The sequence below is a fragment of the Podarcis pityusensis genome (genome assembly GCF_964106645.2).
Source record: "Podarcis pityusensis genome assembly, chromosome: 11".
Lineage (NCBI taxonomy): Eukaryota > Metazoa > Chordata > Lepidosauria > Squamata > Lacertidae > Podarcis > Podarcis pityusensis.
The window spans coordinates 36860034-36886772 of NC_138036.1; the positions used below are offsets into that span (position 1 = coordinate 36860034).

At 40.1% G+C, this 26739-nt stretch overlaps 2 protein-coding genes across 7 annotated transcripts in view; one reads left to right on the forward strand and one right to left on the reverse strand.

Moving 5' to 3' along the window:
* Window positions 1-1778: 1778 nt before the first annotated feature.
* On the reverse strand, window positions 1779-18932 carry LOC308458903 (carnitine O-palmitoyltransferase 2, mitochondrial-like). The gene is made up of 8 exons (XM_080973762.1): window positions 18670-18932; window positions 16851-16931; window positions 14381-14487; window positions 11398-12696; window positions 8353-8567; window positions 3649-3876; window positions 2873-2968; window positions 1779-2335 (listed from the first exon to the last, which is right to left on the reverse strand). Exons 1-8 carry the CDS (start codon window positions 18846-18848, stop codon window positions 2192-2194), a joined length of 2349 nt encoding a protein of 782 aa, XP_080829888.1. The 5' UTR covers window positions 18849-18932; the 3' UTR covers window positions 1779-2191.
* Window positions 16967-26739, forward strand: part of RHOBTB3 (Rho related BTB domain containing 3) — a 36358-nt gene continuing 26585 nt past the window's right edge. The window contains exons 1-3 of one of the 6 annotated variants that reach the window (XM_080973767.1): window positions 16967-18696; window positions 21683-21865; window positions 22082-22307. In XM_080973767.1, coding sequence (XP_080829893.1) covers window positions 21864-21865; window positions 22082-22307 — 228 coding nt within the window. In that variant the 5' untranslated portion in view covers window positions 16967-18696; window positions 21683-21863. Of the gene's footprint in view, window positions 18697-19023; window positions 19160-19363; window positions 21866-22081; window positions 22308-26739 lie in introns of those variants that run through there. The other 5 variants (XM_080973765.1, XM_080973766.1, XM_080973764.1 and 2 more) reach the window with 5 other exon arrangements.

Here is a 26739-nt window from a genome sequence, read left to right on the forward strand (position 1 = left end):
TGGGAAAAGATTTAGAATGAATTTTTAAAAATGATGAAATATACATTTATTAAGAAACCAGAGGCCTTTCTCCTTGGAATAATAGGCTCTGAATTACCCAAGAAAGATGTAAAGCTATTTTTGTATGCCACAACTGCTGCTCGAATTCTTATAGCCAAGAAATGGAAAACACAAGAATTAAACTGTGGAAGAATGGCAGATGAAAATGATGGACTATATGGAGTTGGCTGACCTTACTGGAAGAATCCGCAACCAGAAAGAAGAGGAATATCAAGAAGAGTGGAAGAAATTTAAAGACTATTTGAATAAATACTGCAACATTAAAAATTAGAAAGTACTTGAAAGTACTAAATAGGCCTAGGATTAAATTAAGAGTTAGTTAAATAATTGAGATTTAGAACCTTAAGAAAAGTTAAGATTTTTTTTTTTAAATTGGAATACTGTGTTTTAATAATGATATTAGAAAACTGCTACATTTAAATACAAGGAAATTCAGATGGGAGGGCTCAGAGGAAGTCCAAAACATGTTTATGACGTTAGAAGTTTAAATAACCAATTAATTTGTATTGTCTAGGTGTTTGTTGACATCTATTTTTTATTTCTTTTTCCTATTTTCTTTTTTTGTTTATATTTGTGATTTTGTTTCTTTTTTGCCGTAGTATGTGTTATATTTGTAAGAAACTTAATAAAAACTATTTTTTAAAAAAGGAAACAGCAACCAACTCTGCAACTGCCTCCACACACCAAGTGACTATGAAGGAATCATCAAGCAGCGGAAGCATCCAAACGCCATTAACCAATCCCTGGAGAGAATTATAAGAATAATTGAAAGAAACAACTCTGCAACTGCCTCTTATGTGTATACAGGCAGATGTACCTCTTATGTGTATACAGGCAGACTCCATTAATAAAGCACTGGAGAGAATTATAAGCATAACTGAAAGAAAAAAGAGCTCCAGGGAAAGCAGCAGCGATAGTCTCGATGCAGATGGATCTTGAAGAATGAAGGAAACAGCAAACTCTGCAACTGCCTCCACAAGCGGCGGAAGCATCCGAACACTTTTGGCAATAGATAAAGAAAACAAAGAATAAAGCTCCCTTGTACCCTATAAAGGTAAAGGCACCCCAACCATTAGGTCCAGTTGTGGCCGACTCTGGGGCTGCAGGGCTCATCTCACTCTACAGGCCGAGGGAGCTGGCGTACAGCTTCCGGGTCATGGGGCCAGCGTGACTAAGCCACTTCTGGTGAACCAGAGCAGTGCATGGAAACGCCGTTTACCTTCCTGCTGGAGCGGTACCTATTTATCTACTTGCACGTTGACGTGCTTTCGAACTCCTAGGTTGGCAGGAGCAGGGACCGAGCAACGGGAGCTCACCCCGTCGTGGGGATTTGAACCGCCAACCTTCTGATTGGCAAGTCCTAGAATGCCCAATCTAGGATGCAGATCAGAAGGTTAGGACAGACATAATTCCATTTCCAAAAACACTGCATTATGATCAGAGCTAGTCTTAGGACAAATTTGAGTTTTACAAACCCTGGGGACCAAATTTCTAGTAATCCATAAATAATCGATTCTCAAAAATGTTTGGCTTGAATTTGAGAAAAAAGTGTAGTCTCTTTCCATAGGGTTCCGTAGCCTCCATATTTCTGACAAATCGTATTTATCCAGCATATCAAAAAAGAACTTTGGTAATCTGCCAGAATTTTGAAATTTTTGTTCTTGTGACTTATCCATAAATGTTGAGGCTACCCCATTCAGGTCACCCATTAAAATAAATTTGTAGTCCAAATAATCAATAAATTTTAAATCCAAATTCTTTAAAAAATCCACTTTACCATCATTTGGTGCATAGATTCCCAATAAAAGAAATTTGTCGCCTTGTGCTGTAATTTCAACAGCAATGTATCTCCGCTCCTCATCCTTAAACAACAACTTGGGATTCCTTTTTTCTTTAACATAAAAAACCACACCTCTTTTTTTAACTTTGTCCGATTAGATAAATTCCTGTCCGAGTTTCTTATTCTGTAGAATCTTTCTATGAAGTCTAATAACATGTGTTTCTTGTAAACAAATTATATCCAGATTCTGTCTTGCCAAAACATGGTAAACTTGGTTCCGTCTTCGACAAGAGTTCAAACCATTCACGTTCCAGGAGTAAATTTTTAGGGACATCCTAGTTTTTTAGGGGCCTACTGCCCCTGCCCCCTGTTTGCCGTTTCCTTGACTCTGGGAAATCCATCTGCATCGAGACCATCACTGCTGCTTTCCCTGGAGCTCTTTTCGGTTTCAATTATGCTTATAATTCTTTCCAGTGCTTGATTAATGACGTCTGCCTGTATACACATAAGAGGTACATTTTTTAGCATAAAGAAACGAAAAGCATTTCTGCCTAACTTTAAGAGATACAGTTTTGCAGTATAGCCGTACTTGGTTAGGATGCATTACTTGTATCAATACAGTCGTATTGATACAACGCAAACCTGGGAGTGAGTGTTCCAGTTTGCGAACATTATTTGGAACCCAAACGTCCGACGCGGCTTCTGATTGGCTGCAGAAGCTTCCTACAGCCACTTGTTCTCATGAACACTTTTAATAAATGCTGGCATATTGACTGTCTTGAATAGCTGCCCTTTGCAGAGTGCAATAGCAACAGCCTAAATTACAGGTTACCCGTATATATGCTACTGTAGGTAGGCAATGTTGGTCGAGGAAAGGTCACAGCTAGCAAGCCAGATACAGCTGGACATTGGGAATGTGCACTAAAAGGGTGCACAGTAATTGAAGAATAATGTATGGCTTCAATTCTTTGCTGAAGGGAAGGGGAAGCACGAAACAAGAAGGATCAGAAAGAACAGTATTTACTAACCTACCAAATAAATTAGTGCTGCATAAGAAATGCACATTACACCAGTGAGGGCGGTCTTCGTTGGATAGGAAAGGACATCATAAAGGAACATGGATTTTTCCTGTAGAGAAGAAGAAGAGTTTGGACCTGATATCCTGCCTTTCACTCCCCTTAAGGAGTCTCAAAGTGGCTAACAATCTCCTTTCCCTTCATCCCCCACAACAAACACTCTGTGAGGTCAGTGGGGCTGAGAGACTTCAGAGAAGTATGACTAGCCCAAGGTCACCCAGCAGCTGCATGTGGAGGAGCATGGAAGCGAACCCAGTTCACCAGATTATGAGTTCACTGCTCTTAACCACTACACCAAGCTGGGATTCAAAGTCAAGGGATTCATTCTTCTGCGACACTGCAGTTTGGTATACATGATCCTTTCAAAGTTTAGCACTTTTAAGTTCCTTTGGTTTGAATGGGAGAGTTAAGAACTTGCTTATATCTTCGTTATTTAAATCAATGTGACATAAAGCTCAACATGGATAACAATCTAATGTTCACATGCTAGACAGTTCCTAAATATTTCCATGCAGAGCTCCTGATGTGGTTTGCTAACTCTCTGTGCGCCCACACACTATCGCTGCTGCCCCAGACAAATTTTTGGGGGCGGGGACTTGGGGAAAATCCCTCACACACTCACTTAGAACTCACTTAGAAAATATGAGATGGTTATGTTGAAATTCCTAATAAAAATATTTTTTTAAAAAAGAAAAGAAAATATGAGATGGAGCAGTCACACTCATTGCCTACCTTCAATTTATAAAGAGGTTGTTTGGGAGCATTCAGTTTCTGAAAGAGACCATGTGAAACCCAATGCAGTCCTGCCAATTTCTGAATAAGATGTGGCTGCACGAATTTAGCAATTGATTTTGAAGAGCGGGAGAGATGAGCTAGCCCATGCCTAATCATTACTGCATGAGCGGAAGAGAACACTCTCACCACAACAGACCTAGACTCCTGAACAGTGCGATTGCTGTCCTGAAAAATAAGTCAATACAAGGAGGGAGAGGAAAAAATAGTCAAATTACGGTGTTCGGGGGGGGGGGAGGACAGTTTGATGCATTAAGACCTAGAGCATTCGGTAGAGCATTCGGGATCACATGAAAATTCCAGATTTCACCTTAAGTATGCATTATGTGTCTGGGAAAGAGGGAAGGTGATGTGGTCAGATGTGAAAGAGGACAAGGCTCCTGTACCTTTAACAGTTGTCTAGATGAATTTCAGCAGGCTTAGCTTCCAAAACGTGCTCCTCCCATTGAAATTCCCTTACCAGGAGAACAGAGAAAATGAGTGGCGTGACCCTAACAGACCCTACAAAAGGGCTGGTCATGCAGCCATATTCCCTTTTCCGCCTTATTCTGTTTTGCCTTTTGCTGTCTGCTGGCTCTCAGCCAGCAGCACATGGGCTCATCCCTCACAGAGGATGAACCCACACTTTTCTCTGTATCTGAAACTACAAGATAAAGACTGCTTTCAGGACCATACAGTGAACTGCATGTAAGCAAACTTTATCATTACTTTTAAAAGGAAGACTGCTGGGTCATTATTCTTTTTAAGAGGGAACTTTAAGAGGGAACTAAATTAATTTGAACCACCAACCTTCTGATCGGCGTCCTAGATTGGGCATTCTAGGACTTGCCGATCCAAAGGTAGGCGGTTCGAATCCCCGCGACGGGGTGAGCTCCCATTGCTCAGTCCTTGCTCCTGCCAACCTAGCAGTTCGAAAGCACGTCAACGTGCAAGTAGATAAATAGGTACCACTCCGGTGGGAAGGTAAACGGCATTTCTGTGCGGTGCTCTGGTTCGCCAGAAGTGGCTTAGTCACTCTGGCCACATGACCCGGAAGCTGTACGCCAGCTCCCTTGGCCTATAGAGTGAGATGAGTGCTGCAGCCCCAGAGTTGGTCACCACTGGAACTAATGGTCAGGCGTCCCTTTACCTTTTCCCTTTAAGTAGTAAAAGCAATGTTAAAAAGTTGAAGAATGACTAAGATTTTTATTAGCTGATAATTACAAGGCTATTTTGGAATTTTTGACAGCAAAATAGCTGCCTACGTATGTATGTCACAATTCCTATTATTTTCCTAAAGACACTCAAAGCTTCCTTTGACTGATCCTGTCCAAATAGCAAGGTGGAAAAATGTGCTCTGTTTTCTGGGTTATACAGAACCTAACATTCTTAGAATTCTGTTTCAGAATGAACGAAAAGTTCAAAAGTCCCCTCCCTTGACTTTTAAAACAGAGTGCAGTGAATGTTGGATGCAATGTGTGTGAGTTTTACTTTAGGAAAATTTAGTGGCCTACTCTGCTGTGGGTATATTAATATTACAATTTATTTTTCTGTTTATCAATTGTATGCTTTGAGATACTGAGAATGCAGACTTATGCATATCTACTCAGGAATGTTGGTTATATTTAGCTTAATAGAACTTAGATGTATATATGTCTGTACTGTTACTGCACGTAACCGCATGTATTTTTTCTACACTGACAAAAAAAGATTGGGTGGAAAGGCACTAATTATATATTTCGTTCCAATTCTTGCTAGGACATATTCGACAGGCAGTGCCCTCCTCACATGACTGGTGAAATAAACTGTTATTACACCATTCCTGGAATCCATTTGCTGAAGACATGGGGAACAAACAGGATGTGCACACATTTCTGTTTACATTGCATCAAGGGTGCTTCCACCGCTGGTTTGGGAAGCAATGTTAGCCACAGTCTATATCTGCCCTATATCTATTCTGTTGTTTTGAATAAAATACTGTGTTTTGCTGCTTCCCCCCCTAAACCAACTTCACTCCGAATTGAGAAAACAAATGATGTAGCAGCATTTTTAGCTGGTAATATGTACATAGCCATTGAGGTGGGTGTTTTTTTGCAGTCCTGCTTAGTACTGGATTGTTGCCAATAGCTGCAAATTTCACATTACGGTTCTAATATTACAGTACATGTAGCTATACAGTAATGCGTAATATTTTCATGCCATACTCTAGGTTCCCTTTGGCACTTCTAAATTGTATCTGATAAAATCTGTTTGCTAAATTACCTTTCCAGCAATGTAGAGAAAACATTTATAAATTCTACTACAGTCTAGGGAGAGGGTGTGTGGCTGGGGAGTGTTCTGACTGCTGGGTAGAGACCAAGGGACCTACATTCAGCCGTTGGACCCGAGATTCCCCATCCCTGTTGTATCTAACCAATACTTCTCTGGGAGAAACTGTTCCCGCTAGTACAAAAGAGGCAGTAGTGAGGATGCTACTTTTAAAGGTCCTCACATCATACTCATAACTCCAATTTTGGACTAAGTGGTCTGTGTCTGAGCAACAGTGGGTACTCCTGAATTATGCAGGTAATCTGTCCCACAGAGACAAGGTCTTGCCACAGATATGCATGCCCTCATCACCTCTTGATGCACTACAGTACATGGGCTGCCCATGAAGATAGTCTGGAAACTTAAGTTGGTCCAGAATGCAGAAGCTGCTGCTGTGTGTTAACTGCCAGAAACAAATGTCATCGATGTTCCAAGAGAAATCCACTGCTTAAAATGTTCTCACACTAATTTCAAAGGCTGATATGAGGCGGGGGCGGGGGCGGGAAGTAGTACCAGACTGTGTCCCAAATTACATATATAAATTACTTTCTCTGAGGGTCCAATACTGAATATCTGCAGTGGCTGCTGTCTCTGTCAAAGCTCAGTTATCCCCAACAATTGATTACTACCCCTTTTCTATTTCTTACTAGGTGAAATTCAGGATTCACCGAAATATACATCTAGGTTAGGTCTCGGCCTGCATGTCAGTGGGATTACTTAAAAGAACTAAACATGCATATTTCATCTGTCAGAAATCTGGATATTCTTTTCAATTGCTTTCCATGTGGCAGAAATCTCCATTGATGCAAAGGAGGGAAATATCCCATTGTGTTTTGGTCTGTTTATTTTGACTGCTCAGCAAGTTATGTCGTTAATTGTTTACTTTCTTAATGGTTCTAACTTGTGACCTGTGCACTTTAAACTGGTTAGTTTTCTCTGTACACAGATTAATCAATTGCTTTTAGTGTGTGTTCCTTTTCTGTCTCTGCAAACTATTCAGTAGCTTTTAGGATTTGTAAGCTTTATCACATGTACTGGGTGACTGTTATTTCACTGAAAGCTACTTTTTATAAAATGAGCCTCGCAGACACCACATTGCTTTTATTTAAGTGTTGTTTTACTCTGTTTTTGCACTGGGTATCTTTCTTCTTTGTAAGTCAGTAACATGGCTTTTATTGAAGAAATATTAAGTATAAATGGTATCCTCTACGAGTAATAAGTTGAGACAAGACTTAACAGTGTGATTTGATTAATCAACAGCTACAACAAGTAGTTTTCTGTTGGAGCCCCTCCTCACCACCCCATGCTTCTCCAGGAATCATCCCTAAACTCCTGTCTCAGTTCTTTTTAAAGGGAATTCATGCAAATTACTAGGACTGTTATAATAGGATTAGGTTTATTGAAAGAAAAATGCAGGAGGATTTTTATATCCTTTTCTAACTGATGTGGTATAACAAACTGCACACACACAACCTGCACATACTTGTGAAGTTCCCCTCCATTCAGGGAGTTTGGTAACCAAAACTTATATACTGATTACCTTTAATCACCACATAATTATCTCTGCCGATGAGAGTGTCAGCAATCAACAACTAGTCTGCCATCACTCCTCCCCAGAAGACCCGCATTTCCACTTCATTCAGATAGTCATGCTGACTTAAGAGTCTGGGTGAAGGAGCAGGGGACATCAGGGGCAGAGCTACTCAGATCTGCTCCTTGCTCCCATGTTGATGTGCATATAAGAAAGGGAAAGTTCCTTGAAATTATAATACGATGCAGCGCAGACTCTGCATGCTAAAATGTATATACATATTTTTCTACACTTGAGAATGGGAGGGAAGGAAGCATTTTGAGAGCGGGCTGACTGGGTGACACATATAAACACCAGCATATATATTGCTTGGTTTTGCAGTGTTTGGGATTAGTCTCAAAATTGATATACTCTTCAGCACAATATGATTTCCCTAGATGAGCAGCAGTGAATACAATCAATGGAAAAAATATTGCATAAAAATGTTTACTATAAAATCATTAATAGTAGTAACAATAATATACAATAAGAACAAGAAATTACAATATTAGTATACTGACATTGACATAGAACTACTTTAACCATTGTCTGAAATTTTTGTTTTCTACAATGTTTATTTTCTAACTGTTGCATTTCATAGTCCTCTGCACAATATATAAATATTTAATTTTGCATCATTATTTTGCTAGCTCCATATAATAGAAAATTTGATACTATTTAAGACTTCTTCCTTCTAAGACATCATATATATCATTCAATGTATATTCGAGGTATTTTATAAGTTCTTCTGAGTCTTTTTCTAAATAGCTAGTTATAATACTTCCTACCCAATCTTCAAACATGTTATATCCAACTCCGAAACCATCTGGCACGACTGGTCCAAACCCACCATGATTAATTGCTTCACTGCCTAATGTACTAGTTGAAATTATAATATGGTTTATGTTTTTGTAGGCTGGGTCATTATAAATATCAGGCATACGTCCACCTCTGCGCTGGACGAGGTACTTCAAGGCAAATAAATGGCGATCAAATCCTTGGCCTGGATTTAAAGAAAAGGGCAAATGCATAGAGTAAGTATTAAAACAACAACAGGGTTTACAGATCCTGCCTACTAAAAGAGGCCACAAATACTTGAAACCCACACATGAATGACCAAACGCTCAGGTGAAAAGGAAAGCTAGCTATGTTCACTAATTTCAAGCGGTCTGCCGATTATGACTACCCTTGGATACAACCTAATGCACAGAAAGTGAGCTAGAGCATTTTGATTATATACTTAGTAAATATAATTTTCCATTCTAGATATATGAAATAGAAAACACTATTTACACATGATTTTGTGAAAACACCTCCATTAAGTGATAGCTTTTAAACAGCTTCAAGCGCTTTCTTCTATCATTGACTTGATGCCATTCCTGATTTTTATCATATTTTCCTGTTATCCTGGAATGACCTGCAACTTTGTCTAATGATGCCAGACAGCTAGACACCCATGAGTATCCCCAAAGATACACTGAAATGTATCCCCACTAAGCATAACCATACTTCATCTTACTAGGGTGTGTGTGGCCACATTTGGTTTAACATGACATACATGTGCCTACCTTCCTTCTGATCTTCTGTGCTATATCTCCTCAGTTTGTTAGAGCATGGTGCTGATAAAGCCAAGGTTGCAGGTATGATCCCCGTATGGGACAGCTGCATAGTCCTTATTACAGGGGGTTGGTCCCTTCCAACTCTACAGTTCTGTGATTCTCCCACACAAGAATCTGAAAGTGTTTGTTTTTTTCTCAACCTCTCATTGTGTGGTTTGGCACTAATTGGTCTCAACAAACCAGCTTCATAATCTGATTTCAAGTTGGTATATTTAATGGTAAACTATGGTCTGTGGTCCGCGGCGGGGTGCGCTCCCGTCGTTCGGTCCCAGCACCTGCCAACCTAGCAGTTCGAAAGCACCCCCAGGTGCAAGTAGATAAACAGGGACCGCTTACCAGCGGGAAGGTAAACGGCGTTCTGTGTGCTGCGCTGGCTCGCCAGATGCAGCTTGTCACGCTGGCCACGTGACCCTGAAGTGTCTGCGGACAGCGCTGGCTCCCGGCCTATTAAGTGAGATGGGCGCACAACCCTAGAGTCTGGCAAGACTGGCCTGTATGGGCAGGGGTACCTTTACCTTTACCTATGGTCTGTGGTTTAGATGCAAAAAGGCAAATTTAAGTTTCTAAGCACCTCCAGGCTACAGGAGGAAATAGGAGGGGAAAGCATGTAAACCTGGAAGGAAGGTAGGCTCATAAATGCCATCCTAAAACACTATTTAGCATGGCATCTAAATGTCTATGACTGTTAGGAAATATACCGAATTTTAGAACATTCCTGTTTCATATTGTATTTATTTTATTTAAGGCTGTGTTTGATCATCTAGCAATCTCAGGAGAGTACACTGAAACAAATAAACAGACTTCAAATAACAGGGCAGATAAAAACGAACCGCACCAAGTACAATAGTAATTAAAACAAATTCAGATAACCTACATAACTAAGAGAATTGTTTAGCAAATATCTAAGCAATACTGTTTTTAGCTGGTGACAAAAACTCAAATGTTGGTGCTAGCCATATCCTGAAAGGGAGGGCATTCCACAACTGAGGCTCCACCACAGAGGAGGCCCTCTCTTAGGCTACCACACAGCAGATGTCATTGAAGTGTGGTAAAACATAACTGGCATCCCTCAATGACCTTAATTTAGGGACAGGACAGTAGTGAATAGACTCTCCTAGTTTCACGAAGTTCCAAAGGACATAAGTAAGCTGCTATCAAGTGAGGTGCTATTACTGTTATGTCAGTTTGTGTTTTAAATGTTTTTGTTTTTGTTGTTCATGTTTGTATGTTTTCAGCTTGTATTTTTGTTGTGAACTGCCCTGAGATCTACGGATGAAGGGCGGTATACAAATTTAATAAATAAATAAAATAAATGAATAAAGCTGGCTTTTGAATGATTCAGAATTTTTTATCAGACCAAAAGGGGAAAAAAGCCCTAATGCTGTATCACTGGGGTGATGCTACCTACCAAGTTCTGCTAGAATAACAAAAGATACAAGATTTTAGAATGCAGACACCGTAAAGAATAGATGTTGCTGGTGGGTTTAATACAAATAGCTCCTCTAGGGGGAGAGAACTGGACCTATAATAACCAAAATGCAAATAGCTCTTCATAATTGCAAATCTAGCCAATTTTGAATTACAGAGAATCCTTCAAAGAAGAGACTTTTTAAAAAGTCACATATCTTCATTTCAACATGTTTTGTACTCTTCATTTAGAGAGCTTTTATTTTAAAAGGCATGTGGTGAGAGGTTAACATTATAAATATACTAGAGAAAGGGCACTTTTCTCCTCATAAGAACCAGTATGGTATAGTGATCAGATCAGGGCTAAGGCCACTGGAGTTCAAAGCCCCATTCAGCCATAAATCTCAGGCTAGTCACAAAGGCTGCTGCAATCTTTTGCACTGTTACCTAGCAATAAGTAAGTCCCATTGAATTCAATTAACTTAATCTTGAGCAGACATGGATAGGATTGTGTTGTCAATCCGTCAGCCTAACTTACCTCACAGGGTTGTTGTGAGGATAAAATGGGCATGGGAGAATGACGTATAATGCCTTGAGCTCCTCAGAGGAAGGGGGATATATAAATGAAATAAAGTATGAAAAATATTACTGCACTATCTATCTCTCAGCAAGGTCTTTAGTTAAATGAAGAAAAGCCAGAATGAATGTATCTCCATGTGAAAACTCCTAGGAAACATTACCCTTTCTGTAAGACAAGTCAAACAACAGAAATCCAATATGTATGAGAAAATGTTGAAAAGGCCTAACCTAATGTAGCCTCCAGCTGCAAGCGTCTATGGTACTTCGAACATTCGTCAATCATGTTTCTCATATCTTCAGTGCTATGCTTCCCTCGTTGATCAATAAATGCAACTGTACATTTTTTTGTGTACACAGATGTTGGTCGAATTGTTTCAGTGCGACCATGCTTAAAAGCTGCAGTACTACATGCTTCGTAAGAAGGAAGAAGTTTGCCATACTGGTGATAGACAGCCATCTGGCATGCAAGCTGAAACACAGCATCAGGGCTCAAATTTTGATTTATTAAATATTGTTTTCCAAACTTTTTATACTTAAGCGTTCTAACACAGAACATTCCCCTTTTTTGATCAAATTTCTGACGTGCAGCACTTATAGCAGATGTTATTGTGTGATCCATATTAAATTCAAGCTTGTCACATGATGTAACAAATAGAGCTGGACTGGCTTGTGGTACAAGAGCCGGGTGCTCTGTGCTGTCTCTATAGACTTCATTAATAAAACGCAGAATTGCAATTCCATCTCCCCAAGAGTGTTCAAAATTTATTCCGGCAGTACCATCACTAGTGACAATCAGACTAAAAGATTTGTCAAACCAGCGATTGAAACCATATCCATGAAGAAAACAATGAGTGAGTTCAAGTTCATTTTGGGGGGAAGCTCTATCTAAGCAAAGACAAAATACGGCACTGTCAATTTTCTTGAGGTTTTCTTCGTTACCTTTTTGAACAAGTTCCTGTCTTAGTGTTGCCCAGGTATTTCTATCTTCAGTTGTCAGGTAGCAAAGTTCAAACTTAGGCAACCGATCAGCATCGTGTATTATTTGTGTTAAATGAGCCAGGATTTCAGATGGGTGTAGAATGTTACCAAAAGCATCCAATACTTCAAAAACATAGAGATGTCCATTTCTCATCACCAACAAATGTCTTGCAAATTCACTTGTGAACAATGCATCTTTGCTTAAATTAGGAATTCTGGTGCTGTTGAAGAGTGACTTATATTGTGACATGTCTAAAGGATACGCATTCACCAAATACGCTCCATACCAGGATATACTAGGTGGAAGAATACGGATAAAATGTTTGAATACTTTACTCTGACCCCATTTGCGATTGACATAATATATATCTGGCCGCAAATAGTTATTCTTCAGGCTGTTAAGAAATTTTAACGATGATACAACCAGATTTGTTGCTCTCACTATTTGCCTGTTGTATTCCGGTTTTGGGTCAGGATTTAAAGTAATGAAAGGGTTGTAGTTTAAAACAATTGGATCTCTTGCAGAAAGATACATATCATACCAGGGCCCTACAAAAACAAAAAACAATCCAGTTAATAAAATGCACATTTGGCTCTTTGATATATCAATGATAGTTGCACAATCAAATCCAAGAGGTCACCAGTGTGGATAACAATCACTGTCACATGTGCCATTAAAGAAAAAAGTCTACGTTAAGAAAGTTGAAGTCTTACCCAAATAAGAACAGTTTTGGTCACACACACACACACACACCTCAAAAAGGATATTGTAGAGCTGGAAGATGTGCAGTTCACAAAACGATCAAGGGGCTGGAGCAACTTCCCTAGGCAGATTTTTGTTTATGTTTTTTTAGCTTAAAAAAAAGCAGGCATAAGGGAACATGACAGACATGTACAAAAGTATGTGTGGTGTTGAAAAATTCAGTACCCCAGAGTAATCAGTTGAAGCTGATTTCAGGGAGATTCAGGACAGAGAAATAGAAATAACGTATTTCATGCAGGGTATTGGTAAACTATGGAATTTTGCTACCATGTAATGTAGTGATGGCTGACAACTTAATCAGCTCTACAAGGGGATTAGATGAATTTATGGAGGATAAACCTATCAATGATGGCTATATATTCCCTCCAATATCAGAAGTATGCCTCTAAATGCTAGTTGCTGGGAATCTTAAGTGGGAGAGTGCTATTGTGCTTATGTCCTGCTTATGGGATTCCCATAAATATTTACTTAGTCAACAGCAACAGAGTGCTCAACTATAGCGGCTTTTGGTCTGATCCAATAAGCTCTTCTTATATTGGTCAATATTTATTCACCTAATACTAACAGAATATGTGTATTCATTAAGCTAAAGGTAAAGGGTAAAGGGACCTCTCACAATTAAGTCCAGTCGCAAGCGACTCTGGGGTTGCAGCGCTCATCTCGCTTTAAAGGCCAGGGAACCAGCGTTTGTCTGCTTCCGCAGACAGTTTTTCCGGGTCATGTGGCCAGCATGACTAAGCCACTTCTGGCAAAACCAGAGCTGTGCACAGAAACGCTGTTTGCTTCCTGCTGGAGCAGTACCTATTTATCTACTTGCACTGTGTGCTTTCAAACTGCTAGGTTGGCAGGAATTCACTAAGCTAATGAATACTAAATAACGATATTATCTGGAGAATATGCAACACAGAGACTTGACTGCTCCAAAACTTGAAACAAAACCAGTGATTTAAGAACTTTGAAAAACACTGAAGATAACAATTATTATTTTTTTGTGGAGAGTAATAGAAGTCAAGACTGGTCATACTATGTATGCTTCTGAGGACCAAAAGATACAGGATAATGTGTAGTCTACCAGACAGAAAGTTTCAGCAGAGGTACAGAGTTCATTTAGCTGACTATTTTGAGTGCTTAGTTTTTCTGCTTGAATTATGTTTTGTCTGCAATTTGAAAATGGAAAGTGATCATGTGACAATTCTGTTACTTACCTAGATATCATGAGTGAACTAGCCATTGTGCAATCAACTTTTTAGGTTTTGGGATAGAGCATTCAACTGCAGTCTCCACATGAAGTGGAATTCTTACATGACAACTTTATCACAAACATATAATCTGGTTGGGGAAAACAATCAGCACATAATGAGAGAGCATGGTTGTTGAAAAATAATTCCTAAACTGACTCTGGAATAAACATCAATAATAGTAAGAAAGTTCATGGGCATTTTTTTAATTGCAAGAAAATTAAAAACTAACCTGCTATATAACTTGTATGCTTATTAAGTCTATCATGTTCCAGAAGATCACGATGTATGAACCTCCCTTCTCCAGCTTCAAACTTTCTAGCAATTTTTTCAGTATTTCTAGAAATTGAAAAAGTGTTACTCATCTTAGCACTGGATTTTAATAGTATTTATTATAATAAATTATAATATTTAGTTAATATAATTCCCTTTTATGTAACACATATATGCAATATATAGTTCTTACACACCTGGACATTAATGTAGGTTGCGCAAGAGCAGTGTTTCAACGAATCACACATTAAATAAACATTATATGAAATTAATGAAATAAATATGACTCTGAAAAGAGTCAAGTTAGGTGTGCTCCTTAATCAAAGTCAAGGCTAACAAATATTGTAAATAGAAATTGTTGTAATTCCAGGCTTGGAGTTTTTGCGGAAGTAAATGTTTATATGAATTCTATTTAGGAGTCCATAAAGACAGTTTGCTATGACAGGTCTTCCTGAACTTGCTGCATGAATCATTGACCTGGATTATCAACACAAATTCCAGGTCCCCTATGGTGTCTACAAATTCCAGAGAACTCAGAAGAGTCTTGGAAAGAACCTGAGGTGGGACTGATCTCTCTTATCAGGGGCCTTAGCAGCTAGGTTTTAGAGAAGCAAAAGCAGCAAAAGGACTTGGACTGTTTCTGCCACCTCTCAGACCCAGTATGAAGTCACACCAGAACCCCACCCCCTGGTTCCTTCAGCAAAAGAAGACAGAAGAAGCAGAAGTCCATCCCTAGTGTCTTGTGCCACTTCTGATTCTCCAAAGCTGAGCAGGAAGTGAGTGGTGGAGCATACCACTCCCTTGCATAATCTGCACACACCAAAGAATTTGGGGGAAGGGGGAGAGGAAGTGCACTGCCAACTAAAAACAAGGGCTGGACCCCTACTTATCAGTGAAACAGCACCATCAACATACACGTCCCAAGTAAGTGTGCAAAGGATTGCATCTTAGATTGATTTCATTCAGCTAGGGATGGAAACTATGCTTTTAAGTCAAAGGTTTCACAGAAATTGTGGTTTCTGAGGAGCGGGAAGTGGCACCATACATTTATTCTGGGAAGGAGTTACCGGTAAATGTAAGAAGCTATTTTACATTGAGTCAGAGAATACGTCCAGCTGGCTCAGGCTGCGTATACACAACAGTTTAGTCAAGAACCACTGGAGACTGTGTAGTGGTTTTTTTATACATAGTCCACACACAATCTAGATTTTTTATTTATTTTTGGGGCCCCCAAAAAGTGCTTCTTGAGAAATTGGTTCTATTTTGAAAATGAAAGCTCACTGCAGATTGATCTGCATTACCCCATAATGTGTCCATTTGAAAAAAGACAAAAACAAGATATAGGCGGTCCTGGCAATGTGTGTGTATCCACAACTGCTCAGTAATTTTGTAGGTGGGCTTATATCAAGATCACAATCACCACTTCCTTCTTCATTCACCTGGGACATGCGCAGGGAGGAAAAGTCATGGATAAGCTAAACAAGGCATGGGTTTTCAAATGGGTACTAAGTAACCAAACGGAACCTTGTGGATGGCAGGATCTAGAATCAATATTAATATTATTATTAATTTGTACCCTGCCCATCTAACTGCATATAGCATATAGAAAAACAAAATAAAACATTAAACCTTAAAAAGCTTCCCTATACATGGCTGCCTTCAGATGTTTCCTAAATGGTATATAATTACTCATCTCCTTAACTTCTGGTAGGTGGGTGCCACAACTGAGAAGGCCCTCTGCCTGGTTCCCTGTAATCTCACTTCTCACAGTGTGAGGACCGCCAGAAGGGCCTTGGGCTGAACAATGGGGGTGGTGATGTTCCTTCAGGTATACAGGGTTGAGGCCGTTTAGGGCTTTAAAGGTCAGCACCAGCACTTTGAATTATGCTCGGAAATGTACTGGGAGCCAATGTAGCTTTTTCAGGACAGGTGTTATGTGGTCTCAGCAGCTGCTCCCAGTCACCAATCTAGCTGCCGCATTCTGGATTAACTGTAGTTCCGAGTCACCTTCAAAGGTAGCCCCACGTAGAGTGCATCAAAGTAGTCCAAGTGGGAGATAACCAGCGCATCAAGACTGAAAGCAGCATGTTGAGGACAGGCATTAACAATTCTTGATCGAGAAAAGTTACATTTTTGTGCTACAAATGGGTTAGTGTGTACACAGCCTCTGTCTTATTTCACTAACTAATAGCATCTCTGCAGGGTTTCAGACAAGATGCTGAAGATTGAACCTGGGACAATCAGTATGCCAAACATGTACTGTGCTACAGCTCTTCCTATTGGCAAGGAGCACCAATAGAAAACACATACAGAGCCATACAAGAGAGCAGTTGTTTAAGCAGCTGCTGGTGATAGAGCTGGAGAGCAAATGTTAATTTTTGTGTTTACATTTGACATATTGAAATAATTGCAAGTGTCATTTCTTGTACCTGTACTCTTCTTCATTCAATAGTGGCTTCTGGGCAGCTAGATATCTATTAATAGTATCCTCCAGTTTTGGAATAGGCAATCTACAAATGGATATTGACAAATTATAGATCCGGCACATAAATCCTCAGAGATTACTACCTCCCCTTCAATATACCAGCCCACCTGTTCATTCATATTTAAATTAATAATTTATGGCACATAGACACATAACTTATGGATTACCTGGAGTGGGGGAGAATAAATACTCTTTTAATTTGCAAAGCCTTTGTTGCCTGATCACCCAGAGGTGATTCTAACTTGCCACAAGTATTATTTAAAAAAATTAAAGACAACTTAAATAATGAAGACACCAAAGCCTCTTATCTACAAATGTTAAAAACAGTAAGAGTGGAAAGACTACTAGTTCTATTTCCACAATGATACATTCACACTGAATCTTTATGCCTTCTAAGATTTAAAGGATGTAATGCACAATGAAAATCAGAGGAAGCGAAATAAGTCACATATCAGGGACCCCCTACAGTAGCAAACCAGCAGTGCCTCACTCATACTGATTTATATCTGCAATGTCAGCAGGTGAGGACCAGTATGAGCTATCCCTATGCTCACAGAAACATGAATGCAGATACACAACAGAATTTTGTCTGTGAGGATCAGAAGCGCGCTAAAACACTTGTCTCCTACAAAAAGCATCTTATTTCAAGCAGCTTAATGCTTCCTACAATCCTGCAGTATAATCAGGATGGTTAAATAGTTATTAAATGCTGCACACTTTCCACCTGTGCACTACCATCAATTTATGGATTGTGAGCAGCCATTGAACAGGGTGCAACTATTCCAGTTAAACTAGACATATTAAGGTGTAATTAGTCTTAATTAATGTTTAGGTTTACCAGGAAAACTGATATGAGATTAGTTTTAATAGAACAAATGTTAGGTGGACAGATGTGCACACAATGTCAATAAATATTATTTATAAATCAACCAATGAAGGAATCCTTCTCAGGTCCTTCTTCTGCCCAGGACATGCATGAGTGCATAGGCTGCAGTTTGTGTGTTGTGCAAATGCTCCCTGCAGTCCTCCAGAAGCTGGAAACAGGCTAGTTTAACCTCTGGTTTGCTAGTGAAACTGAATTAGTGTCAAAAAATGATGCACGTCTAAAAAGTGTGTCACTAACATGAAAAGCTTGGAAAGCTTTGGGCTTTGCTAACCTCCCTTATCAGTGTTCCATCTCTGCATGGTGTACCCACAAAGGATCCTAGTGTTAAGCTGGCATGCACAAAAAGACTCTTGTGGTGCCTTGATGCCTAAAAGCGCAATCCTATCTGTTTACCAGAAAATGTACTTCCACAAAGCTCAACCAACTTGCCCTGAAGTAAGTGGCCATAGGATCGCAACCCAATATACTGCACAGCATAAGTTTCTTCAGATGGTAACTGCATTAGTATTTAAGGCGACAGCTTTTAAAAATGGTCCTGAGACGACTCACAACGTGGTCAAATAAATCTTACTTATATTTTGCACTTCAGGGTGGAAGGAGGAGCTCACTCAAGTAGGATCAGCCCGAAGCACTCTGCCCAACGAGCGGGCCGGCGTTCACTTGAGGTGCCTTGTTGCGTTTGCTTATAAGTGCGAACTACTGCGCATATATAACCCCTGTGGGAACTGGAACGAGTGGCTTTTTGGGAAGAGCAGGAGGAGGAAGGCGGCGGCACGAGGGACCTGCTCGCCTTCCCGCTTCCTCCTCAGCTCCTCTTTCTCCCTCACCCCCACCACCCACCCCCTGCAAGTCTGGAGCAACGGCGACGCGGGGGAACCTGGGCAAGCTGGGCTGGAAGTGCATGGTAGGAATGGTGCTCCGGTGCACGAAGTGATGGTCCGTGTCCTGCTCCGACACGATGCCTTCCAGCTGCCCCACGGTCCTCCAATAGCGGCGGCTCCTGGCAGCGCTGCTCCACAGGGCCGCGGCCCCCCACCGTGGCCTCGCTCGGTGCATGTCACGTTGAGGAGGGGGGGGAGCAGGCGGAGCAGAGCAGGCGCCAACCGATCCTCGCTGGCACGCGCTTCTTAGAATGGCGGCAAACGGCCGCGGCGGGTGGGGGGGGGCCGCTCGGGCGGTAACCAGGGCAACGCGAGGGAGCGCGAGAGACCGTTGCTCTTCTGCAGAGGCGGCGCGGGCGAGCGCTGAGGCGGCCTTGTTCCTTGAGTCTCCCTCATGGCCCCCTCGTCTCGTGCTCTTTTCTTCTTCTTGGGGTTGGGGGGGTAGAGCTTCTCCCCCGCCTCATATTTTATTCCACCTCGGTCGGTGTATGTTTCTAGGTCACCCGTTTTACCTTGCAGTGCCGGATTTACGTATAAGCTAAACAAGCTATAGCTTTAAAAATTTAAAGAGAAAAAAAACAACTGGATGTAAATTTCCAGTAGATTATTATTAAAAACAAATAAAATAAAACCTACATACAGCAGCAGTGTTTTGTGTTGTGTAGGCTCCTATGATGCAAGTACTGTAATGGGCCCCGCCTGCTATCCTGCTCCCTAAAATACCACTGGTTTGCTCATTTCTATATATAGGGTTGTATTTCACTATTAATATACTTATTTTTAATTGTATTTCAGTTCAATAATTACTTTGATAAAATACATATTTTGTTATGTGCAAATGGATTTAGATACCTATTAGGTCAATAAATTACCATATAGCATATGTTCAACACAAAAAACCGACAATTTGTTGTTGTTCTTGTTGACAAAGGACAGCTGGATATATAAAGGGCCCCATTGCCTTCAGTAGCTTAGGGCCTCATCAAACCTAAATCTGTCCCAGAGTGGGACCCATTTTATGGAAGAAGGTGCAAAATAAATGACTCGGAAGCGCTGCTTCCCCACACCTAAAACCAGTTTTCCAACATGAGGGCAAACCTTGTTATTTTAAGGAGCAGCAAGCAAAAGTATTGAACACCCCCGCGCCGTCTCTTTCTGCTATTGGCCTAATGAAGCATGCTGAGAATAGTTCCACAGTATAAATAAGATCACTCGTATTTTTTAAGGTGTAAATACATTTGCAGCCTCAAAGAGAAGACCCATGGGTGTAACCAAAGGGGGTGGGCAGGGTGGCAGCTGGCCCCCCCATCAATAAAAATCAATAAAAATACTTAACTGAGACCCCCCCCCCAACAAAAGCCTGCCCTCCCCCAACAAAAATCCTGGCTACGTCCTTGTCTGCAGACCGTATGTTTTTATAGGAATTAATTGCATATTTTATTTTGGAAAGCAACACATTGCACAACCCAGAAGTGGTATTTCAATGCCTCCTGCCTTTGCTGCATTTATTAAGGATTAAAAACAAAGCAAACAGGAAGGCTCCTCTCATGTGTTTTGTGTCTCAACTATATGTAGGTAAAGCTACAAGCTAGGCGCACAGTTTTAGAAACCACAGATCGGCAATTTTGACAAAGCGTTTGCCAAACACTTCTGAGAAACGCGGCCTGTTGGAATTAGCAATAGTAATTCTAGACATATGCCAACAGATCCAGCAGTGTTAGCAAAAAAGGGAGAATTTCTGGCTGTACATGCTGGACACATTAACACCACATGACCTCAGCTTAGTGGGTGGTACCAGCACCCTTGAGGGAATGAAGGCTTTCTGAGCATCCTCAAAGGTCTTCAACTACCACCTGTGAAACAGCTTCATTTTTATCAGAGCAGCTGATGAAGGTGGAAGCCAAAACGTTTTACTGTAAATAAAAGTAAGATTTCTGTTTAGTCCTTGTAATAAATATGTGCTACAAGATCCAGAGCAAACTTGTCTGAAGTGCTCTTTGTTGCTTTTACTCTCCCCCTCCCCATATTTGGTAGCCATACCGTGGTATCCAACTAAGTTCTGCTCAGAGTTAACCCATTTAAAGTAATGCCTAAGCCATGTCAATTACTTCTAATAGATCTACTCTTGAGTATAACAGACATTGAAGACAGCCCATATTGTTGCATCCATCTAAGTAAAAGTCCATTGCTTTCAATGGGTCTGCAACTTAAGTTGGAGGCCATGCATATTCTGTTAATATTATTACTGTTAAGAATTCCTTTTTTATATACCGAAATTGATTTGCCGTGGCATTGCTAGGAGCAGGGTTTTTTTTAACTAAGAGGCTCATAAAATATCCATTTCTCTTTTAAAAAGGTAACAGACATAGTGAACAAATTCTTACTGAACAAGATACTTTATTTAGAGACCACACCTTTTAAAAAAATCATGTATATTTACAATCAAATATAAGATGCAATTTAACCTTCCTATTAATAACAGTAGGATGCAGCATCTGAAACGCCCCCCCCCCCCCCCAAAAAAAACAATGACACCGTTGTGCCAGTGAAAGGTCTGAAAGCAAATGTTTCAAATTGAGGGCATTTCTTTCTTGAGTGTTGACGCCTCTGACCCAGCTCGGGCTGCCCGCCTTCCCGCATTTGGGAATGACTGGAAGTGGATTGGCTGCCAGTGAGCTCATGTATTTATGGATCACTTTCCCGCTAGTAGCAGCAACAGCAATGTACCACGTAGGCTCCTTCCGCTCGGTGAGATGCTGCTGTTCCCAACGCCACACTTTGTTTTTCTCTCTCCCTCTGCTGACCTGACCGTATTATGTTGGCTCTGCAGAAATGTCGAGCCGCTCTTCCCTTTGCGGGTGCTAATACCCTTTGTTGGTAGGGTTTACTGACGTCACGAGGCAAATGGCTGAGCTCGAAGCTGGGAGCTGCTGAGTTTACGTGCCGGTTTCACCTTCGGCGGCAGCGAGCTGTTGTCACAGAGAGCTAACGCTCATTTTCCACTTGCAGAGAAGGGATTGCTGAATAGGAGGAGGACGGTGGCGGAAGCACCCCACAGCCGTCGACGGGGTGAATGAAACAACCTCAGGAAATGGAGAAAGAATAAACCCAAGCAGCTTTGGATTTATAATGCAAGCAGCTTGTGCAGGATCCATAGTCACCTTGCTCTCCTGCTTTTGGATTTAAAATCATGTACGTGGGTTGTGTTATTTGTTCCTTGAGTGTTTCCTGTCTCTGGCAAAAACAAAAACAACAAAACCCGTGTGCCTTGAGAAAATAATCATGATTCTTGTCGTCACTTGAAAAACATCATTTGCTTTTCCGCCTCTTCTCCCTTTCCCACATTCTTTTCATTTTGTCATAATAGATGTTTGATACCAGCAGATTAAAAACATTGTTTATTTGTAGGTCCGTTCACGTTGTAGCTTTTGGAAATGAAAGAGGCGGCTTTTCCGAGGATGATCAGCAGAGGAGTCTGATTTGGACCTATCTTGGGAGAAGTGCTCTGGTTTCAGAGACTGACAGCAGCTTGTTGTTAAACTCTGCCAACTATGTTAGAAATCCTGCATTCACCGAATATCAAGCCTGTGTGTTTGGAAATGTCAGATTGGTGGTACATGACTGTCCTCTCTGGGTAAGAGACTGTAATATGAAATTAACAGAGCCATCTTAAATGTATTTACACAGGAGTCTAATTGAGTTCCAAGGGGTTTACTTCCTTGTAATTATGCTAATATTGTAGCTTTTCAGTGCAATCCTAATCATGTCTTCTGAAGTAAGTCCTATTGAATTCAGTGGGGCTTACTCCCAGGTAAGTGGAATTATGATTGCTGCCTTAGTTTAGTCAACTTCTAAACCAGTATAAGGTTATTAGAACATAGCTTCATAGAAAAAGAGAACTGAAAATACTATATTCTGTAAATTACTGCCATTTGAATAAGTTCATTCCTTGAAGAAACGTGAAAAGATCAAAAGAAAGAGGACCATCACCTGCTGTTCTGATATGGAAGTCATGTGTTCCAGAGAATAAACACATCTTGGAGGGTTGAAAAACTGTATTAATGCAGACATTTAGCTGGAACTAATAGAACAGTAAAGCAACTAATTTTCTATGAGGCTTTCAGCTTTGAATTTAATTGACAGTTGCATGATTACAAAGTTTTGAAAAGAGTGCATGTTCTGTTATTTGTTTTTGTAATAAGTTGTCCATATACCAATTTGGCTCTGAATAGTGTTTCTGGAGTTAGTGATAGGGTCACTTATCAGGAATCACATTTATAACTTTTTGGTAAGACCTTGGGTAAATTATATTGGGTCAACTTATGGTTCTGTTAGTAAATTTCATTTATTTTCACTTAAAGAGATTTCCTCCCTACCCTCAATCCTTGTATGCAACATCTTCATTTACAGATATTCTATAAAAAATCATGGCTTCCCAACCACAACTGGGCTGCATCGAAAGCACCACCATTTTTGGCGTGTTTGTGTATGCATTTAATAGGAACAATGTGATGTGAGTAAAATGAAAGAGAGGGGAAGAAAGACAGACACATGCAGTTTAAAATTTAAACATGGGGGCCAGGTCTGAAATGGGTGAAGACTATGGTTCTTTAGAAATTCCTAAATGTTTTGAGATGGCGTACATCAAGGAAAATCTTTCGAGTGACTGAACGGTTGGTTATTTTGGAGTTGACTGGTATCTAAAGATGTAACATACAGTAGATTGTTAACAAGAATCTATTCCCTGAAATTATCTGATTCATGTGGACCACATTCTTTGGGCCTTTTCCAAAAAGCAGCTTATAATTTTGATACCCACCCTCTCTAGTGCCATTATATTTGCAACCCCTTGGAATGGAAGAGGGGTAATCTTGTTGCTGAGCCATAGCCATTTTCAACATATTGGGATAGGTGTTGTATAGCAGAAGTGCACAGTATCTGAAGAGAGTATATGGAAACCAGGAAAAACAAAAAATAATTTAAATGACAGGGCATTTAAAGTACAAAGTGGCACGGGTAGAGTGAGGAGTTACTATTGTGTTACTCTTCATTACATTGTTGTAAGCATTATTAAGTAGTGAAACCATGATCATATAACTTCAGTGCAATAGTTGCTGTTGTAGGGGAGAAATTGAATGTTCATAGTTACTCAGTAATGAAGCTTTATTTTAGGGAACATTCAAATCCGTGAACTGGTTTAGTAGACGAAAAAGGTCCCCTGTATCCCTGGCATATGCATACCATGTGCCCAAAACAATATTGTCTAGGAAGAACTTTTGTTGTGTTAAAAATCCTATCGCTTAAGATAATTTTACAGATTTAAAAAGTGAATAATTACAAATAGTGTTAAGATATCTCTTGCCTCATGACAAATCCTGAGGACAATGTTTAAAAATTCATTCTGAACTATTAAATCTAGAATGAATAACATGGTCTGGACCTATACCCACAGTTAAAAACATGAAATAGATTGAACAGCATCACACAAAGCTTTCATAGTTTGTAGTTTTTCTGATCATATGTGCAGAACAGTGATTTAAGATCATTACCCTTTCTCAATCTGAGAGTTATCCGCGACTGGACCTAATGGTCAGGGATCCCTTTACCATTACCTTTACCCTTGCGGGATGCAGGTGGTGCTGTGGGTTAAACCACAGAGCCTAGGGCTTGCCGATCAGAAGGTCGGCGGTTCGAATCTCCGCAACTGGGTGAGCTCCCGTTGCTCGGTCCCTGCTCCTGCCAACCTAGGAGTTCAAAAGCATGAAGTGCAAGTGGATAAATAGGTACAGCTCTGGTGGGAAGATAAACAGTGTTTACATGCGATGCTCTGGTTCGCCAGAAGTGGCTTAGTCATGCTGGCCACCTGGCCCGGAAGCTGTACACCGGCTTCCTCGGCCAATAAAGTGAGATGAGCGCCACAACCCCAGAGTCGTCCGCGACTGGACCTAATGGTCAGGGGTCCCTTTACCTTTACCTTTACCCATTCTCAATCTGTGCTGTGCAATGATTAGTATATGCACACATATGTTTGTGTATGGAAACATGCAGAGACAACTGACAGTCAACATTATTGATTCATCTGACCTTGCATTTACTGTCTGGAACATAATGCAATCAAGTTGGGTTACTTCTGCTATTTATTATTAGTGTTGAAAACTAGTATTTTATGCACATCTCAAATTGTTTGACTAAACAGTACATTCCTATATGTGTCTACTTAGAAATAAACTAACTCTTAGATGTGTAGGTATACAATTGCAGTGTCAGCTTTCTTCAGGCATAATGTTTTTTGCAGCAATTTATCTGAGCTTTTCAGATATTTACAAGTCAGGCAGCAACTCCCGAAATTGCCATGTTGATCAGTCTAGCTCTAGTACAATGTGGTAGAAATATTAGCACATATAGGATACAGTAATTACTGTTGTGCAAGAGTAGCAACAATAGCTCCAGATCCTATGGGTAAGAGGTACTTTTTAGATATAAAATACTTCCATTGTGGTTAACTTGTTTTGCAAGTAAAACAAACAAGTGAGACCTGTAACAGACCATTGCAGCATTAATTGTGCCTGTTTAGTGTTCATTCAGTTACTCATGGCCTTTCCCAGGGAACACTTTCTCTCCCTCTTCCACCCAGTCAATATTCTGTTGCACTGAGCATGCTCGGTCCTCACTGGGCTATTTTTGGGGTTCCCTCCCTTGGGGTTTCCCCCTAAAGTTGTGGTTGTTTTGTTTTGTTTCGTTTTTGCACTTTTGCAAATCTTGCCGTTTCCCTCTTTCTTGAGTATGGATGGTGCTACTTTGGCTGCACAAGGATCTACATCCATCTCTGAACTTCTGAAATGGAGGGAATTGATGTCTAGAAGGACCTAACTATCATGGCCTAAGAATTATGTCAAGGTTGCTAATGTCCCTGCAGAAGTCTGGGATTTCAGCATAGTTGCTCTCTAATTGGGCAAATATTTGATCAACATTTAGAATGGTGGGGTGAAGAATGTACAGAGATATGCCTGTGGATTAACACTTCTCAGTACATTCATTCACTAAACAAGTTTTAATGCATTAATTTTGGTTTTATTAATCTTCCAGATCTTGTTTTCTGTGTCTTCAACTTTCACATTTCTCTATTCCTTCTCCTTTGAATGTACTTTTCTGTTCTGTTCCCGTCTTGTGTTTACTTCCCACAAATCTAAACATTCTGAATTTATCTCTTTCTCTATTTTGTCTAGTGTTATTTAGAATGTTGGGAAGTCTAATGCTAATCTCAAATTGTTGTGCTATTTCTGCACTTCTGCAGACTGGAATTTTACAAACTGAAAAATAAGGAGAGCAGGAGATTACTCTGAAAGCCTTTCATCAGCTAGTAATAAGTATACATTGCATAAGAAGCAAGGACATCGGACTGGCCTTTCCATTCTCTAATAGTGAACTTTCCAGAATACTACTGGAGAAACAAATGTAGAATATCCGGTGGCCTCTGCTTGTAAGAATAAGCAAAAGATTGTCATTCTCCATACTTGGACATTCAGAATTTTATTATAATAATTGAAATAAGAGAATGGGGGGAAGTGCCAGTCAAAGGAAGTATTGGAATGCAGATTATTGTATGCTGGGAATGTGTAGGCTGGAACAAGCTCAAATAATAGTAAAGTATCTCACAGAGGAAAAATAAGCCAGGTTCTCTTCTATAACACTATAGTTGGTTAGTTCTTTATTAAAAGAAAGTTTGGGTATACATTTAAAAATTAGTAAGTACTTCATTTGGATTTCAATGATTTTTCCCATTTTTATGGCTACAAATGTTACTGATATTCAGAAAAGAATACACATTTATTTAAATTATGATTAGTATTCATACGGTACAACCATGCCAGGGATATTATGCCTAGATTAAGCTGTCAGTAGTGCAGGTGACTTTGAATTACGCCTTCCCATTAATTTCTTTAAAAGGCAGCATTTTAAAAAATGAACCTCATGTGTTTTTAAGTTATATTTGTACCTGTGAACAGATTGTTGTAGCTACAATCTACCAGAAATTAAAAACAATTTTGCTGCATAAAGATTCCTTA